The sequence below is a fragment of the Bos indicus x Bos taurus genome, chromosome 26 (assembly GCF_003369695.1).
Source record: "Bos indicus x Bos taurus breed Angus x Brahman F1 hybrid chromosome 26, Bos_hybrid_MaternalHap_v2.0, whole genome shotgun sequence".
NCBI classification, from domain to species: domain Eukaryota; kingdom Metazoa; phylum Chordata; class Mammalia; order Artiodactyla; family Bovidae; genus Bos; species Bos indicus x Bos taurus.
This window is the reverse complement of record NC_040101.1, coordinates 9,348,065-9,365,796: the sequence shown is the minus strand read 5'-3', so window position 1 is coordinate 9,365,796 and position 17,732 is coordinate 9,348,065. Positions and strand designations below refer to the sequence as shown.

General features: G+C 48.3%; 2 protein-coding genes across 2 annotated transcripts in view; both read left to right on the top strand.

The window, feature by feature from the left end:
• Positions 1 to 3,647, top strand: part of LOC113884382 (putative DMBT1-like protein) — a 42,487-nt gene extending 38,840 nt beyond the window's left edge. Inside the window, exons 23-25 of the mRNA XM_027528979.1 lie at positions 406 to 726; positions 1,082 to 1,102; positions 3,490 to 3,647. Of these exons, the coding sequence (XP_027384780.1) occupies positions 406 to 726; positions 1,082 to 1,102; positions 3,490 to 3,647 (500 nt within the window). The remainder of the gene's footprint in view (positions 1 to 405; positions 727 to 1,081; positions 1,103 to 3,489) is intronic.
• Positions 3,648 to 4,227: 580 nt separating this feature from the next.
• The window catches only part of LOC113884381 (deleted in malignant brain tumors 1 protein), a 47,466-nt gene continuing 33,961 nt past the window's right edge, over positions 4,228 to 17,732 (top strand). Inside the window, exons 1-6 of the mRNA XM_027528978.1 lie at positions 4,228 to 4,253; positions 6,724 to 6,941; positions 8,355 to 8,666; positions 11,097 to 11,250; positions 13,107 to 13,324; positions 14,126 to 14,437. Coding sequence (XP_027384779.1) covers positions 4,228 to 4,253; positions 6,724 to 6,941; positions 8,355 to 8,666; positions 11,097 to 11,250; positions 13,107 to 13,324; positions 14,126 to 14,437 — 1,240 coding nt within the window. The remainder of the gene's footprint in view (positions 4,254 to 6,723; positions 6,942 to 8,354; positions 8,667 to 11,096; positions 11,251 to 13,106; positions 13,325 to 14,125; positions 14,438 to 17,732) is intronic.

Sequence of the window (17,732 nt, the reverse complement as noted above, 5' to 3'; positions counted from 1 at the left end):
TAAATCTACACTTATCCAAACACTTGTCCAGGACATGCCCAGAGAAGCAGCCAGGAGCCCATTGCCCCAGGAACCCAGCTTTGTGACCCAGAGAAGCACACAGCAAGATCTGCAGGACCCGAGGTGTATCGGGGCTGAGCACTGTGCTTCGTGCACATGCTGTTGTTGACTTGGCACCCCATTTTACAGATGAGGCCCAGGGAGATGATTTGCCAAAGGTTACACAACTAGGGAGCAGGAGAGCTGGAATCTAAACCCACCTCTCTCATGTATTACAGACTCAAGACAGCCTTAATAAGGCTTCATTCTTGCATTTATTTGACTTAGCTGCAAATATGGGAGCTAGAAATCCTTCCTACTGAAAACTACCTAAACTCAAAGGTAAAATCTTGTTTTGTTTGGAAGATGAGCCAGAGCTGCAGATGGTGGGCAGTTCTGAACAGTGCTCTGGACGTGTGGAAATCCTGCACCAGGGAGCCTGGGGCACTGTGTGTGATGACCTGTGGGACCTGAACAAAGCGAGGGTCATGTGCTGGCAGGTGGGGTGTGGTCGGGCCATCACTGCCCCAGGAAAGGCCCACTTCAGCCCGGGCTCTGGAGACATCCTCCTGGACAACCTGCAGAGTTCGGGAAGCGAGAGCCACCTTGGCCAGTGTCCCAGTTCTGGCTGGTCAGACCCCAACTGCGGTCACCATGAGGATGCTGGCGTCGTCTGCTCAGCTACCTGTCTCTCTCTTCCAGGGGCAGGTTTTTTCTGATCTTTCAGCAGCTCAGATAGAGGAAGGTGTGCACAGAGCAGGGCTGGTGACCTGGCAGAAGGTGTCAGGGAATGCCGAGAACTAGGCTCTCCTGGGAACACACACTCCAGGGCCACATATTTGTCAGGGGGTGTTTTCTGCAGCTCCTCTCAGGTCTGGAGCTGTTTACCAAACATGCCCTTTCTTGCTTGTGTAACAGGAAACCTGCCTGCTTGGGACCTGCCCACACTGGAAAACCAGCACTTGTCCTGATATAATTTAACTCAGATGTCCTAAATCTATCTTTTTTTAAATGCATGCAGATGCAGGGGACTGGGCTCCAGACGTGACTCCTGCACCCCCAGGTAGGTCTAACCCTGCATTTCCAATATCTCTGCAAAGTAAATAAGAAATCTAACCTCTTTCAGAGATCTAGGTTCAATCCCTGGATCTGGAAGATCCCCTGGAGAAAGGAATGGCAGCCCACTCCAGTATTCTTGCCTGGAGAATTCTATGGAGAGAGGAGTCGGTGGGGGGGGGCTACAGTCCTTGAGGTTGCAAAGAATCAGACATAACTGAGCAACTAACATGCACAACCTCTTTCAGCATCCAGACACAGGTGGACAGTGACCTAGACACTGGAATCACCCAGGGAGCTTTAAAATTTTATGATACTCAAGCTGCACCCCAGACCAGTCACATCAGAACCTCTGGGTCTCACCCAGTCATTGGTGATATTTAAAACTTCCTGTGAAATTCCAGTGTGTGGCCAAGGCTGAGAGCCAGTGGCTTGTATGATAAGCTGAGAGTCACATTGCCCAAATGAAATAGCATCCGACACTCTCCTCTCTGGACGGCAGATCAGGGAGGGGCAGGAGGGACTGAAAGAGGATGTTCCATCACAGTGGCGGAGCAGAGGGCTGATCTGGAGTAGAGGAGGTGGGAAGGTCTACCTCTCAAGAACACGAGTTAGAGAATGAAAGTGTGCAGATAAACAAAGATGCACTGAATGTCGAACTCTCCCAGTGGGTCAAAAGCAGATTGGGCGTGAGAAGCATAAACAATTAGGGCTCCTCTGTGGGCCTCCTGGCTTAGCCAACAGCAGGGATAGAGGAAGGTACACCTTCTTCAGGTAGACTACTCAAAACCCATGTGATCCGCACCCCCCCACACTGGAGACTCCAGCTGAATCAGAGCCTCCAGCTCTCGCCTGCCTCTGCAGAACAAGTTCTTAGCTGCCATCTTCCCTGGTCATTGGCACCCTGGGCCCCAGCCAGCCTCCTCCCAGCCTTACCCAGTGACTGCTGCCACCCTCAGCCCTCCGTGGGAGCCTGGGTTGGGGAAGGTCAGGGGCGCACCTCACAGTGTTTGGGGGCCAGGCAAGGTGACTGGCAGCTGCCCCAATCCTGGGCTGGTGCCACTATGGCGCATGTGGAAGGACACTTGGTGGGGGCCTCTTTTCCTCCAGTCCAGGTCCCGCGGGCATCCCAGGTGGAAGACACCATCCCTTGGAGGCTGCCCTTCTGGGGTGGGTTGCAGAGGTGGGCCCGTGGGAAGGGGCCTGTCTTACTTCCTTGGACTCCTTGTCCAACCTGCCTTTCCCCACCACGGCTCTCAGCTTCCCAGGTTTTGTCCCTTGGCATTTTGGCACCTGATAAATGTCTGCAGGGACAGTGGCATGTTCACGAGCCCAGTGCTGTGACTGTGGGTGATGCCTCATGACTGGTCACTCTAAGGACAGCCCTTAGGTTGGTGGACCCAGCACAGAAGAGAAAACAAATCACATGACTGCGTTGTCTGTGATTTTGTGGTGAATCACCGAAAGAAGGGGAGAAGCTACATCTCAGTCGGGGAGCAAAGAGAAATGAGTGTGTCCACACCATGTATTGAGACTCAAGACTAGTAGCAGCTTCATTCATTTGCACTTAAGTAGAAGGTCATGTCATTGGGTGAAGCTCTTTCCTGATTTTCTTTGGTTTTGATTTTTGCAGCTGCTGTTCCCCAGGTGTCTGTCCTACCAGGTAACTCTCTTGCATTGGAAGTATAACCCCTATAAGGATAGAATGATGATTGTTGTTCAGTCACTAAGTCATGTCCAACTCTTCGATCCAATGGACTGCAGCATGCCAGGCTTCCCTGTCCTTCACTGTCTCCCGGAGTTTACTCAAACTCATGTCCATTGAGTCAGTGATGCCATACAACCATTTCTTTGCATGTTGATGTATGGCAAAACCAATACAATATTGTATAGTAAAAAATAAAATAAAATATAAAAAAACAACAATTTCTTCTACTTTTATGAATTAGAATTGTGGTGATAATTCATAAAAGTAGAATAGACATCCACTGTCCTGGTTGCATGAGGGAGAGGAAGTGGGGGATGGAGCCCTCCCAAATGGGTGGATTGTCTGCATCTCAGCTGAGCTGATTTGCATGACAGGAAGCTAGGACAGGATTAATGAAGTGTTTGACACCCCACAGCTGCCATGTATGTATCCAATCCATTTCCAGCCTCACCTACAATCTTAGGGTCCTGCCTACCCATCACACATCTTTCCTCCACCCTCACCCCCACCCCTTGGGGGTACAACCACACTCCAGCCAAGCCACGGCTATGTCTACACCAGCATGATCCCTTCCCATTTTGTGATTCACTCTTAAGCTTGGTGGGATTCTGGATTCTATACCTGGGAAAAGATAAGGTACCTGTCTGAAGACTCCAGTCATGGGTCTCTTCATCCCGTTTTCACAGGAGGAAGTAGCTCCTGTGGGGGTGTCATTTCAAGTCTGTCAGGATCCTTCTCCAGTCCCCGGTACCCAACCAATTACCCCACTGACGTGGAGTGTGTCTGGGTGATCCACCTGGCCGAGAAGTTCCAAGTAGACCTGACGATCCCCAGCCTGAAGTAAGAGTTGTGTCTTTCTCTGCTTCAAGAGCCGGTTTGGATTTGAATCTGTGCTTTCCCCAAGAGGTTGCCTTTCCAAGTGCCTGAGTCATTAGCTGCTATAACAAAAATTTAATAGACTGGGTGTCTTAATAAACAAAAGAAGTTTATTTTCTGTAGTGGCCCCATTGTGTAATGGTTAGCACTCTGGACTTTGAATCCAGTGATCAGAGTTCAAATCTCTGTGGGACATAACTATCTTTTGGGCTTCCCTGGTGGCTCAGATGGTAAAGAATCTGCCTGCAGTGTGGGAGACCTGGCCTCGATTGGGTCAGGAAGATCCCCTGGAGAAGAGACTGGCAACCCACTCCAGTATTCTTGCCTGGAGAATTCCAGGGACAGAGGAGCCTGGAGGACCGTGAAGTTGCATAAGTTGGACACCATTGAGTAACTAGATGACGTGACATGACGAACAAAAATATAATAGATTGGGTGTCTTAATAAACGACAGAAGTTTGTTTCTCACAGTTGTGCAGGCTGGCAAGTCCTAGATAAGTATTCCAGCAGGTTCAGTGTCTCATGAGGACCTGTTCCCAGGCTCATAGATGGCTGTCTTTCACTGCGACTTCAGGTGAGAGAGGGGACCTGGAGCTTTCTCAGCCTCTTTATAAGGGCACTAATCCCATCATGAGGGCTCTGCCCTAACAACCTAGTCACTGCCCAAAGTCCCCACCTCCTAAGACTATTACTATTGAGGGTTAAGTTTCAAAAAATGAATTTTGAGGGGACACAAACCTTCTGCCTACAGCACCATCTGACAAATCCTTTCACATGTTAGGTGAAAACTGGTCTGGTCATCTGAGCTTAAGGAGTTTTTTTAAAATTCTTTTTTCAGATTGTATTTTTTTATTAATTTATTTATTTTAATTGGAGGCTAATTACTTTACAATATTGTGGAGGTTTTTGCTTTACATTGACATGAATCAGCCATGGGTGTACATGTGTCCCCCATCCCAATCCCCCTCCCACCTCCCTCCACATCCCATCCCTCTGGATCATCCCAGTGCACCGGCTTTGAGTGCCCTGTTTCATGCATCAAACTTGGACTGGTGATCTATTTCACGTATAATAATATACATGTTTCAATGATATTCTCTCAAATCACCCTAACCTCACCTTCTCCCACAGTGTCCAAAAGTCTGTTCTTTATATCTGTGTCTCTTTTGCTGTCTCGCATATAGTGTCGTTGTTCAGTTCAATTTAGTTCAGTCGCTCAGTCGTGTCTGACTCTTTGCAACCCCATGGACTGCTTCACGCCAGGCTTCCCTGTCCATCACCAACTCCCAGAGTTTACACAAACTCATGTCCATTGAGTCGGTGATGCCATCCAACCATCTCATCCTCTGTCATCCCCTTCTCCTCCTGCCTTCCATCTTTCCCAACAGCCTTGGGTAGTGTCAATAGAAAACAGCCTACAAAATTTTAAAAATTTATTCAGTTTGGTTCAGTTCAGTCGCTCAGTCATGTCCCCACGGACTTTTCAACCCCATGGACTACAACATGCCAGGCCTCCCTGTCCATCACCAACTCCTGAAGTTTATTCAAGCTCATGTCCATTGAGTCAGTGATGCCATCCAACCATCTCATCCTCTGTCGGCCCCTTCTCCTCCTGCCTTCAATCTTTCCGAGCATCAGTGTCTTTTCAAAATGAGTCAGTTATTCACATCAGGTGGCCAAAGTATTCGAATTTCAGCTTCAGCATCAGTCCCTCCAATGAACATTCAGGACTGATTTCCTTTAGGATGGACTGGTTGGATCTCCTTGCTGTCCAAGGGACTCTCAAGAGTCTTCTCCAACACCACAGTTCAAAAGCATCAATTCTTCGGCACTCAGCTTTCTTTATAGTCCAGCTGTTGTTACCATATTTCTAAATTCCATCAGATCAGATCAGATCAGTCGCTCAGTCGTGTCTGACTCTTTGTGACCCCATGAATCGCAGCACGCCAGGCCTCCCTGTCCAACACCAACTCCCGGAGTTCACTGACACTCACGTCCATCAAGTCAGTGATGCCATCCAGCCATCTCATCCTCTGTCTTCCCCTTCTCCTCCTGCCCCCAATCCCTCCCAGTATCAGAGTCTTTTCCAATGAGTCAACTCTTGGCATGAGGTGGCCAAAGTACTAGAGTTTCAGCTTTAGCATCATTCCTTCCAAAGAAATCCCAGGGCTGATCTCCTTCAGAATGGACTGGTTGGATCTCCTTGCAGTCCAAGGGACTCTCAAGAGTCTTCTCAAACACCACAGTTCAAAAGCATCAATTCTTCGGTGCTCAGCCTTCTTCACAATCCAACTCTCACATCCATACATGACCACAGGAAAAACCATAGCCTTGACTAGATGGACCTTTGTTAGCAAAGTAATGTCTCTGCTTTTGAATATGCTATCTAGGTTGGTCATAAGGGTGTTTTTCTTTCTGACTTACTTCACTCTGTATAATAGGTTCCAATATCACTTAAGGAGTTTTAATCACTGAGCTCAACTTCCCGTGCAGTTGGAGAAGACCCCATGAGCATCCCTGAGGCCATCATGGAGGGAACCCCAGCTGGGGTGACCCACACAAGGACCCCACCCCTCCACTCTCAGCCAGCTCCGTTTGGGACACAGCCTCTTCCTCTGGCTGAACCCCAGTCTGTTCATCGTCATTACCTTTTCTGACCTTTATTCTTCCGCCTGGTGCTACGCACAGTAGATCATCTTCCTCTTCCCTCCGAAAATGTCTATCCTGTTCCTACTAAGACTCTTCTTTTGCATATTAAATAGCCTGAGTTCATTCGTTCCTCATATTCCCCCTTGGTGGGGGAGCTGAAATAGACCAGGAAAGACAAGAGACTGGCTGACCTGGACCAGTCCCAACAAGGAGTGGGACAAAAGGGCAGACTCAGGCAGCATCAGAGGGGTCAAGTCCATGAGGGAGATGTGTGGTTGGAAGGAGATGCAGGGGTGACTGCAGTTTCTGGCTGCATGTGATTCAAAAATTTGACTTTATGTATAACATTCTGGCAGATTTCCTTGGGGAGCTTAACTCTGCCTTCACCTCCTCAGCTTAGAGGACGTCTACGGGTGCCCTTTCGACTTCATCGAAGTGTTTGATGGACAGCAGGTTGCCTCGCTCTCCTTGGGCAGATTTTGTGCTGGAACCGAGCTCACATTCCACTCTTCTTCAAACATCCTGACCACGGTGTTCAGGAGCGACTCCAGGATCACAAACACGGGGTTCTACGCCATGTACAGCGCCATCCAGCAGGACAAAAGGGAGAGCGGTGGGTATCCTAACTTGGACTTCAGGGGGATGTCCTGTCTAATGTGCACCCTTTCCTTTTAAGAGAGGAGATGCTTTTGTAAATCTGACCTGTGGGTTCCACCCGCATTACTGACATCTGAGTGACATCACTCTGACACTGACAGCCCCCAGATCACCCCTCCCCCTGCTCTGTCCCTCAATGTCGTCTTCCTCCACCAAGATGTCCCCCTAAAGAGATAGAGAGCCGAGTCTCACGTCTTGCCATGGCCGTGCGTGTTGAGGGAGGGCCCATGACAACAGCCTCCTCTTCTCCAAAGGAAGCAGAAATGCAGTAAGGCAGATCTTTCTAGAACAAAGCCATCTCAAACTACAACTGCCAACCCACCTGCTTCCAGCTGAGTTCAATACAGAAACCATCCAGAATACTTCCTATACAAGATAGGAAGATGATTACAGAGCTCTCAGCAGATAATGCTGAGGGTGACTGTGCAACTTATCCCTCAGTCAGGGGACTTCGGAGAGTATAAAAAGGACTCTGAAATAATTGCCAGTAGTAGTGTTAATCGCTCAGTCATGTTCGACTCTTTGTGACCCCATGGACTGTAGCCCCCCAGGCTCCTCTGCCCATGGGATTCTCCAGGCAAGAATACCTGGGTGGGTTGCCATTTCCTTCTCCAGGGAATCGTCTCCACCCAGGGATCCAACCCAGGTCTCCCACATTGCAGGCAGATTCAACAGGCATTAATTGACCTTCCCCAGTCATAAACCACGAAGCTATGACAAACCTAGACAGCCTATTAAAAAGCAGAGACATCACTTTGCCAACAAAGGTCCGTCCATAGAGACAATGGTTTTTCCAGTATTCATGTATGGATGTGAGAGTTGGACCATAAAGAAGGCTGAGTGCAGAAGAATTGATGCTTTTGAATTGTGGTGCTGGAGAAGATGCTTGAAAGTCCCTTGGACAGCAAGGAGATCCAACCAGTCCATCTTAAAGGAGATCAGTCCTGAATATTCACTGGAAGGACTGATATGGAAGTGGAAGCTCCAATACTTTGGCCACCTGATGTGAAGAGCTGACTGATTGGAAAAGACTCTGGTGCTGGAAAAGATTGAAGGCAAAAGAGGGGGTGGCAGAGGATGAGATAATTAGCATCACCAATTCAATGGACATGAATCTGAGTAACCATCGGAAGATAGTGGAGGAACCTGGCGTGCTGCAGTCCATGAGGTCACAAAGAGTTGGCGGCAACTTAGTGACTGAACAGTTCCTGGCACATCAGGACATAGGGTCTCCCTATCTAGAGTCCAGCAGCTGAATATGCAGAAAGGTGCCCATAGGAGAATGTCAGAGATCCTCTCTTGGGCAGAAGGTTCCAGAGAGATGGGGCACAGCCCCGCAGCTCAGGAGACTCTGCTTTCCTGTCCCCAGGTGAGTCCCTGAGGCTGGGGAATGGCAGTCACAGATGTGAGGGTCGGGTGGAGGTCTCCTACAACGGCACCTGGGGCACCGTGTGTGACGACAGCTGGGACCTGACGGACGCCAGGGTCGTGTGCCAGCAGCTTGGCTGTGGCGAGGCCTTGTCAGCCCCAAAGCAGAGCTACTTTGGTGGAGGCACTGGCCACATCATCCTGGACAACGTGCAGTGCGTGGGGAATGAGGCCAAGGTGTGGCAGTGCCCCCACAGCGGCTGGTTCTCCCACAACTGCGGGCACCATGAGGACGCAGGCGTCGTCTGCTCAGGTGAGCCCCCAGGACACGGCACACCTTGGTGGGGGGGAATCTCACCCCAGCAGCCTCTGGGAAGGGGCGTGACTTGGGAGTAATTGGAGCTGTGGGCTCCAAGCCATCTTTTTAAGTCAGTTTGCTGAAGAGGTAGTTTGCTTTCTCTTGAATTGTTGTGCTTGTAAAATGCTCAAGTGAAGTGAAAGTCGCTCAGTTGTATCTATTTGTGACCCCTTGGACTATATATTAGCCCATGGAATTCTCCAGGCTGGAATACTGGAGTAGGTAGCCTTTCCCTTCTTCAGGGGATCTTCCCAACCCAGGGGTCAAACCCAGGTCTCCCGCACTGCAGGCAGATTCTTTACCAGCTGAGCCACAAGGGAAGCCAGAAAATGCTCAAAGTCCCACCTTAAAAGCTCTGGTGAGGAACTTTCCTTGGGGTCTTGTGGTTAAGGCTCCATGCTTCCAGTGCAAGGGGTATGAGTTTGATCCCTAGTTAGGGAACTAAGATCCCATCTGCTGTATGGCAAAAAAATAGTCATCATAGATCACTCATATTTTTTAAAGAAAGCTTCAGTGGTTAAATAGAGGGTTATATTACCAGGGTTTTGGAAAAGACCCTGATGCTGGGAAAGAATGGAGGCAGGGGAAGAAGGGGACCACAGAGGATGAGATGGTTGGATGGCATCACTGACTCGATGGACATAAGTTTGAGCAAGCTCCAGGAGATGGTGAAGGACAGAGAAGCCTGGCATGCTGCAGTCTATGGAGTCAAAGAGTTGGATACAACCTAGCAACTGACCAACAACAGCAACGTGTCCAGTGAGTCAGTGATGCTATCTAACCATCTCATCCTCTGCCGCCCTCTCCTCCTTTCACTTTCGATCTTTCCCAGCATCGTGGTCTTTTCCAAGACCTTGATGGATTTAGTGCTACACTCCTAGCTGCCCAGAACAGAATACGTTTATAAAAAAAAAAAAAAACAGGCAAATAAAAATTTTAAAAAGCCTGATTTCCTTTTGTGTGACTGTCTTAATCCATCTCTTATTCTCTCTTCTGTCCTGGAACAGACATTGATGGCAACCCCAAATGTTTTCACTTCCAAACATTTTAACCCACTGCCAGGTCCCCAGTATGAGTGAATCCTAGCTACTTTTTCATCCTGTAATTGGGACACCATCTGATTAAATTATTTCTTGTTAAGTAACAAGAGCAAGGCAGTCCATCAGCGTTGGCAAAATGGTGGGGCTTGGGGCCGGGGGGGCATCAGAGGGTGAGAGGAGAAAGAGGTAGGAGGGAAGGAAAATTCAGATTCACCAGAAATGCAGTCTCTGGTCACTGGGATTTCCTGAATTGGTGTTCGCATGCAGTGGGGTGGAGTCGCTGTAGGGGTTGGGTTGGTAACTGCCTGCAGTGGTGATCATGCAGAGCAAGGAAACAGAAACCCAGGGTCAGCTCTCGACAAGTTGTATCAAGCTACACTTGTCTGCATACTTGTCCAGACACCCAGCCTCTCGTAGCAAGGGTGTATCCCTGTCCGCTACCGCACAGAGCAGTCACAGATCTGCACATGGACGTTTTTGAGTACTTTAAAGGAGTTTTCTGAATAAAAGTCCTTGCTTACAGTATCATTTTTTTTCTCTGTATTTTCACAGGCTCGACTGATGACAGCTCCCCTACAGGTACTTCAGCTGTATTTAAAGGTTTCTTGTGATTTTATGTTTGCTTTGTTTTCAATTGTAGAATTTGAAGCAACCAAATGAATGCTATTGCTTCCTTTTACATATGAGAAGCTCCAGCACAGAAAACCCGTTAGAAAAGCCACTTCAAAGCCAGTATTTCAGCCACAAAGTGGATGCTTTAAGTAACTGTGGTCTTGACTTCAGCTAGGGTTTGGACATAACACAACAAAGCGTCTCCCAACACAGCTGCTCTGTGAGCACAAAGTCACGTTGCACTGAACAGGGAGCCTTTGGCTTGCATCGTCTTTGCTCCCTTTTCATTAAAACACGTGCTCAGACCTGTCAGTGCACATGGGTTCACAAAGCCCTCTCAACCTTGTGTCCTGATCATTTCTCCTCACAAAAACAGTATAAACTCGGGACTTTCCTGGCAGTCCAGTGGGGAAGACTCCATGCTTCCAATCAGGGTTCAATACCTGGTCAGGGAGTTAAGATCCCACATACTGTACACATGGCAAAGAAGACACACACACACACACACACACACTATAAGCTTGAGAGGACACAGGAAATGATCTTATCTAACAAAGAGCAACCTGGGAAACTCCAAGAGCCTCCAAAGCTATTTTTTTTTTCATAGTTACTAGCAAAAGCAGCTCTAGAACAAGTCCTCCTTATTCTGTTCCTAGCCCCTCTTGATCCCTCTAAAAACACCAGCAGAGGTTGGTGCCTCCTTCTGATGGGGTTTCTTTACTGTTTCTCGCAGATGAAAATATCCATTGTGGCGGTTTGCTGACAAGTAATTCGGGCTCATTCTCCAGCCCCTGGTATCCTAAAAAATACCCCACAAATGTGGTGTGTGCCTGGGACATACAAGTGGATAGCAGGGCACGTGTCAAACTTACCTTCGAAGTGATAAAGTGAGTACATAGCTCCTGCTTTTACTCTGCTCTTGACTTGATTACACTGCCTGCTACCACCACCACCCCACCCCACCCTCGCCAAAAAGTCCAGCTTTCATATTCAGTTCTCAAAAGTAAGGAAGGCCTTGGAGACCCATCCAGTAATACTGATCAAAAAAGGTTTTTTAATTGTATGTATTTATTCATTTTGGCAGTGCTGGGTCTTCGTTGCTGCGTGGGCTTTCCTCCAGGTGCAGCGAGGGGGCTGCTCTTCGTTGCAGTGTGCAGGCTTCTCAGTGGTGGCTTCTCTCGTGGAGCACAGGCTCTAGGGCACACGGGCTCAAGTAGTTGTGCCCGGGTTTAGTTGCCCCTCGGTTTGTGAGGTCTTCCCAGACCAGGGATCAAACTCGCGCCCCTTGCTTTGGCAGGTGGATTCCTAACCACTAGACCGCCAGGGAAGTCCCCAGATCAAAATTTAAACATGTAGATCTTTTAACCCAGCAATTCCAGTTCCAGGAAATTGGTCCACAGATAAAATCTCGTGTGCACTGAGAAAAATCTTGGCTTCTTATAGTAGCACTAGGTTGGAAGCAGTCTTATTGCCCACCATAGGGGGTCAGTTAAATAGATTTGGTACATCTATCTATTGCTGTCACACAGTTCAGTTCAGTCATGTCCGACTCTGTGACCCCATGGACTGCAGCACGCCAGGCCTCCCTATCCATCACTGACTCCCAGAGCTTGCTCAAATTCATGTGCATCGAGTTGATGATGCCATCCAAACATCTCATCCTCTGTCATCCCCTTCTCTTCCTTCCTTCAGTCTTTCCCAGCAACAGGGTCTTTTCCAATGAGTCAGTTCTTCACATCAGGTAGCCAAAGTACTGGAGCTTCAGCTTCATCCTCAGTCCTTCCAATGTATATTCAGAGTTGATTTCCTTTAGGATGGACTGGTTGGATCTCCTTGCAGTCCAAGGGACTCTCAAGAATCTTCTCCAATGCCACAGTTCAAAAGCATCAATTCTTCAGTGCTCAGCTTTCTTTACGGTCCAACTCTCACATTTATTCATGACTAATGAAAAAATCATAGCTTTGACTAGACAAACCTTTGTTGGCAAAGTAATGTCTCTGCTTTTTAATATGTTGTCTACGTTGGTCACAGCTTTTCTTCCAAGGAGCAAGTGTCTTTTAATTCCATGGGTGCAGTCACCATCTGCAGTGATTTTGGAGCCTAAGAAAATAAAGTCTGCCAACTGTTTCCATTGTTTCCCCATTTATTTGACATGAAGTGATGGGACTGGATTTTAAGCCAGCTTTTTCACTCAGCTCTTTCACTTTCATCAAGAGGCTCTTTAGTTGCTCTTCACTTTCTGCCATAAAGGTGGTGTCATCTGCATGTCTGAGGTTATTGATATTTCTCCCAGCAATCCTGATTGCTGTCTCACACATAGGGTATATTGCTACGGAATGATCTGTAAGATCGTGGCCAGTAGTACAGGGACTGACATTATGCATAGACCATCTCTGGAAGGAAACAAATAGAAACTGTTCATTGGCACTGTTTGTGGGAAGGGGACTAGTCAGAACTGGAAGAAAAGTTGCTTTTAACCATGTGCCCACCATTACCACTTAAACTGTATTTCTTACGCTTGTAATGCATATTCAGAAAATACAATTGAATGAAAACTTCAAAAAATTAGAAGATTTTTAGAGTTGGGAAGATATGCACTGCCTGCACCGATGGGGTTACGGCTTCCTCCATCCTGTTTGAAGAGATGCAGGTTTCAGGCAGCTCTTCTAGAGCAGAACAATCTTGGTGGTGCCTCCTGGGGGAGAGTCCATGGCTAGATCTGAACGCTGTCATGACTTCACAGATTGGAAAACTTCTACAACTGTCCGTATGACTTCATTGAAATCTTTGATGGCCCACAAAGTGAATCTTCTTCGCTGGGGAGGTTCTGTTCCAGCACAACCCCAGTATTTATCTCCTCGGCAAATCGCCTGACCGTGGTCTTCCAGAGCGACGCCATTGTCACCAATGTTGGCTTTTCTGCATCCTATGAGGCTGTCCTGCAAGATGAGAACAACACTGGTGGGTTCTCGGATAATCGTAGCCCCTGGCCCTGCCTGGCAATGACAGGAAGGGCGGATGACTGACTCTGGTCAGGGAAAGGGGTCCCGAGCGCCTTAGTTTACCCTCCAGATCTGGCTAGAGAGTGGTTGAACGCCCAGTGCTGCCATGAAACCACACGTCCACATACATCTGACGACAGAGCACGTGACCCCGGGTGAGAGGGTGCGTGGCTGATGCTGTCCCCGAGCCTTTGCACTCAGAACGCCTGCCTAGACGATGTGGGTCCTGACTAGGGCAACAGCAGCCAGGTCCCCAAGCTTTGTGCTTCCCACATCACACAGGGAGCTTGGGAACCTCCTTTGGGCTCTGTGAGCAGGCAGTCCTGTCTGGGAAAGAGCTTTAAAAAGCATGTTGTCATTGTTTTGTTTTGTCACTAAGTTGTGTCCAACTCTTTTGCAAACTCATAGACTGTAGCCTGCCAAGCTCCTTTGTCCATGGGATTTCTGTCAAAAATACTGGAGTGGGTTGCTGTTTCCTCCTCCAGAGGATCTTCCCAACCCAGGGATCCAACCTGTGTGTCCTGCATAGCAGGTGGATTTCTTTATCGCTGAGCCACCTGGGAAGCCCTCAAAAAAGCCTACGCCACCCCAAATCACATTGACCAGAACCATGAAACCCAAAGTACCTTTGTAGGCTCTTTAACCCACCTCAGTCCCTTACTAGAATGAGAAGGGAGCCCTGGGAAGCTTGTCAGCTCAGAGGAGAGGCACAGAACTCCCTCGAAGGCAGAGCAGTGACCCGGGCGTGTCTGTTTCCTAGACGCGATGCTCAGGCTGGCCGACGGCAGCCAGCCTTGTGAGGGCCGCGTGGAACTGCACTTCAACGGCAGCTGGGGGACCGTGTGTGATGACAGCTGGGACCTGCAGGACGCCGAGGTGGTGTGCCGGCAGCTGAGCTGCGGCGGAGCAGTGTCAGCCCCCGGGAGGGCAAGATTCGGCCGAGGCCTGGGCCCCATCGCCCTGGACGATGTGAGATGTGTGGGGACTGAAGCCAGGCTGTGGCAGTGTCTGCACGGCGGCTGGTTCTCCCACAACTGTGGCCACCACGAGGATGCTGGCGTCGTCTGCTCAGGTGAGCCTGATGCTGAGGCCCGGGGTGGGCAATACGACATTCCATCTCCATGAGTCTTCACCCAAGTGTACTTAGAGCCATGAGGAAGTCCTGGATGGTCCCTGTTTCCCAAGCTTCAGCCCTGCATGGTCCCCGTCACGCGCCACCCACGGTGGTTGTTGTTGTTGTAGTCGCTAAGTCATGTGTGACTCTTTATGACCCCGTGGACTGTAGCACAACGGGCTTCTCTGTCCTCCACTATCTCCTGGAGTTTGCTCAAATTCATATCCATTGAGTCGATGATGTACCTAACCATCCTATCCTCTGCCACCCCCTTCTCCTTTTGCCTTCAATCTTTCCCAGCATCGGGGTCTTTTCCAGTGAGTCAGCTCTTTGGATCAGGCACCCAAAGTATTGGAGCTTCAACTTCAGCATCAATCCTTCCAATGAATATTGATGATTGATTTCCTTTGACTGGTTTGGTCTCCTTGTAGTCCAAGGGACTCACAAGAGTCTTCTCCAGCACCACAATTCAAAAGCATCAATTCCTTGGTGCTCAACCTTCTTTATGGTCCAACTCTCACCACATCCACACATAACTACTGGAAGAAACAGAGCTTTGACTATACAGATCTTGGGAAAGTGATGTCTCTGTTTTTTAATACGCCGTCTAGGTTTGTCATAGCTTTTCTTCCAAGAGCAAGTGTCTTTTAATTTCATGGGTGCAGTTACAGTCTGCAGTGATTTTGGAACCCCAAAAAGAAAATCTGCCACTGTTTCCATTTTTTCCCCTTCTATTTGCCATAAGGTGATGGGACCAGATGCCATGATCTTAGTTTTTTGAATGTTGAGTTTCAAACCAGCTTTTTCACTCTCCTCTTCACCCCCATAAAGAGGCTTTTTAGTTCCTTTTCACTTTCTGCCATTAGAGTGGTGTCATCTGCATATCTAAGGTTGTTGATATTTCTCCCAGCAATCTTGATTCCAGCTTGATATCTGAGGTTGTTGATATTTCTCCCAGCAATCTTGATTCCAGCTTGTGATTAATCCAGCCTGGCATTTCACATTATGTACCCACAGTTGAGTTTTCTTAATGCTTTCCTTTATATCAACTCTTCTCTCTTCACTTAAGTGAATTCATTTTACAAGGAAAATTTATATCATCACAATATGGAGGGTCAGGATCACTTGCCATGAATAGAAAATACATAAGAATAAATACAGCAGCAAAAAAACAAAGTTAAAATGGTTAAAAATAAATAGTGAACTACCTAACCAATTCACAACCACCTACATCTGAAAATATCCTTAAGCAGAACAGAACTAAATGCAAGCTTTTATATTTTAATTCAATGAATGCATGACTCTGAAAATAGAAGTCATGTAACCTCAGATTTTCTGGCCCCCCACCAGTGATGGGTGATGCCTTGGGAATGGTCTCTCGGTTCAGACCCTCACCCGCACCAGTTTCACAGGTAACCAGGGATGCTCTGAGAGTCACAGAGCTGGGAGCCCAGCTCCTCACCCAGCATTCTTACGCCTCAGTTGTATCCCAGTTGAGCCTCTGCAGATAAATTCAGTACTTGGAGTCAAAAGCCCCCCCTTTATCTCCACATCCTTCTGGCTTTGGCTGGCAAGAGGCAAACTGGTTCATCAGCTAGACTGGCAGCAACCACCTGAGACAGGAGGAAAGAACAAGCAGGGGGTGAAAGGCCTGAAAGGTTCTGAGAGGAGGAGAGAAGTGAAGAGCAGAATCAGTGCTCTCAGCAAAGCAGGAGCCATAGCATCAGAGGACAACGCTGGGGACCTACGGGGCAGGAAGGTTTGGAGCAAGAGCCCTGGGTACCCAGGAGGTGGTGGAGGGGGGCGCAGAGGGGCCTGACCCAGCTCCACCACCCACTGTGGGGACCGTCTGCTCCTTCCCAGCGCTGACCTTGCCAGTGTATGTCCTTGAGACAAACGTGGTTCTGCCCTTTGCAGACTGACGTTTAGTCTGGGAGGCAAGACCACACCCAGGAAGAATTACAAAACCAAACCAACTGGCAAGATAGGTGCTCCACACAAGTCGACCATCCCTATGGCCTTTGTTTGCTACCCGCCCGCCCACCACCAAAATCCACAAAAATGACATTGCAGTTTCCGGCAATGGGACAGAAATAAAGTAGGACATATGGACATTGTAGCCATGGCAACTCAGGGCCATTCTCAGATGCCCAGATGGGGTACAGTTTCTTCCCCAAACAAGACATACACCTCATTGCTTCAAACAAGCAAATCTACCCCCTTGAATTTAAGAAGAATCAAGGGATGTAATCTGATTTACATGTCTCTTGATTTACGTCTCTCGTAGCCTCCCTGCCTTACTCAACACCGTCAGCGGCTGTGGGCCACCCAACTTCAGGTAATTGCAGTTGTTCTGAACTAAGTGGCTATAACTTGCCTTGGCAAAGTCACCATGGGAGATAGGGTTGTGATTCAAGGACCAGATGACCTGAGTTTGTTCCCCTGGCTTCACCTTCACCAGCAGTGGGAACTTGAGCAAATCCCTGAACCTCTCCATGCCTCGGTTTCCTCTTCTGGCTAAGGATGAGAAGGAAAATCATAGCATTGGTATCATAAAGCCAGGCTGGGGTTCACTGGATCTCTCTACATAGAGTAGGGGGCTGCTTGCTGTGTGGGGCTCACCAGTCAGATGTCAGCTATCTTCTTAACCCCACTTCCATCTCCCTGTCTTCTCACCCACTCCCTTCCATCACCCTGCAGGGTGTTGCGTCTGAAATTGCCTTCTGCTTGACAGAACTGTAAATGAAGGAGCCAAAATCACCACTCCTTAAGTCTTTCCCTGACTCTGATTGGCCCAGTCATTGTCACATTTTGAATTAGGTCAGCTCCTTTTCCATAGTCTTTAAGAATAAAATAAAATGTGCTGAGAAGAGTTAGAAAAAAAGAGAAGTGAACCCTAGCCTTTAATGAGCACTAGAGTAGGTTATACTGAAGAGCAGTGATCCCCAAAGGATGCTTGTTGACTTTAAAATATATCTACTGTTTGTTCATCTATCAACCCCTCTACTCCATGCTTTTATTTTCTTGAGCTTGTATGAGTTGGCTTGTACCTTTCCAGACACACCAGTTGGTGTGTTCTCCCCACAGAGAAAGGACTTGGGAAGGGAATCGAGTTAGAAACTAGATAATCTACAATCCAGGGAGCCCTCCCCCCTCAAGCTTTGACTGAGAGTTAAATATGTTTGACACTTAAAGAGGTTGTTGTATAATTTTTTCTTTCACGTTCTGTCTGTCCTTAGCGTCTTTTCCAGTG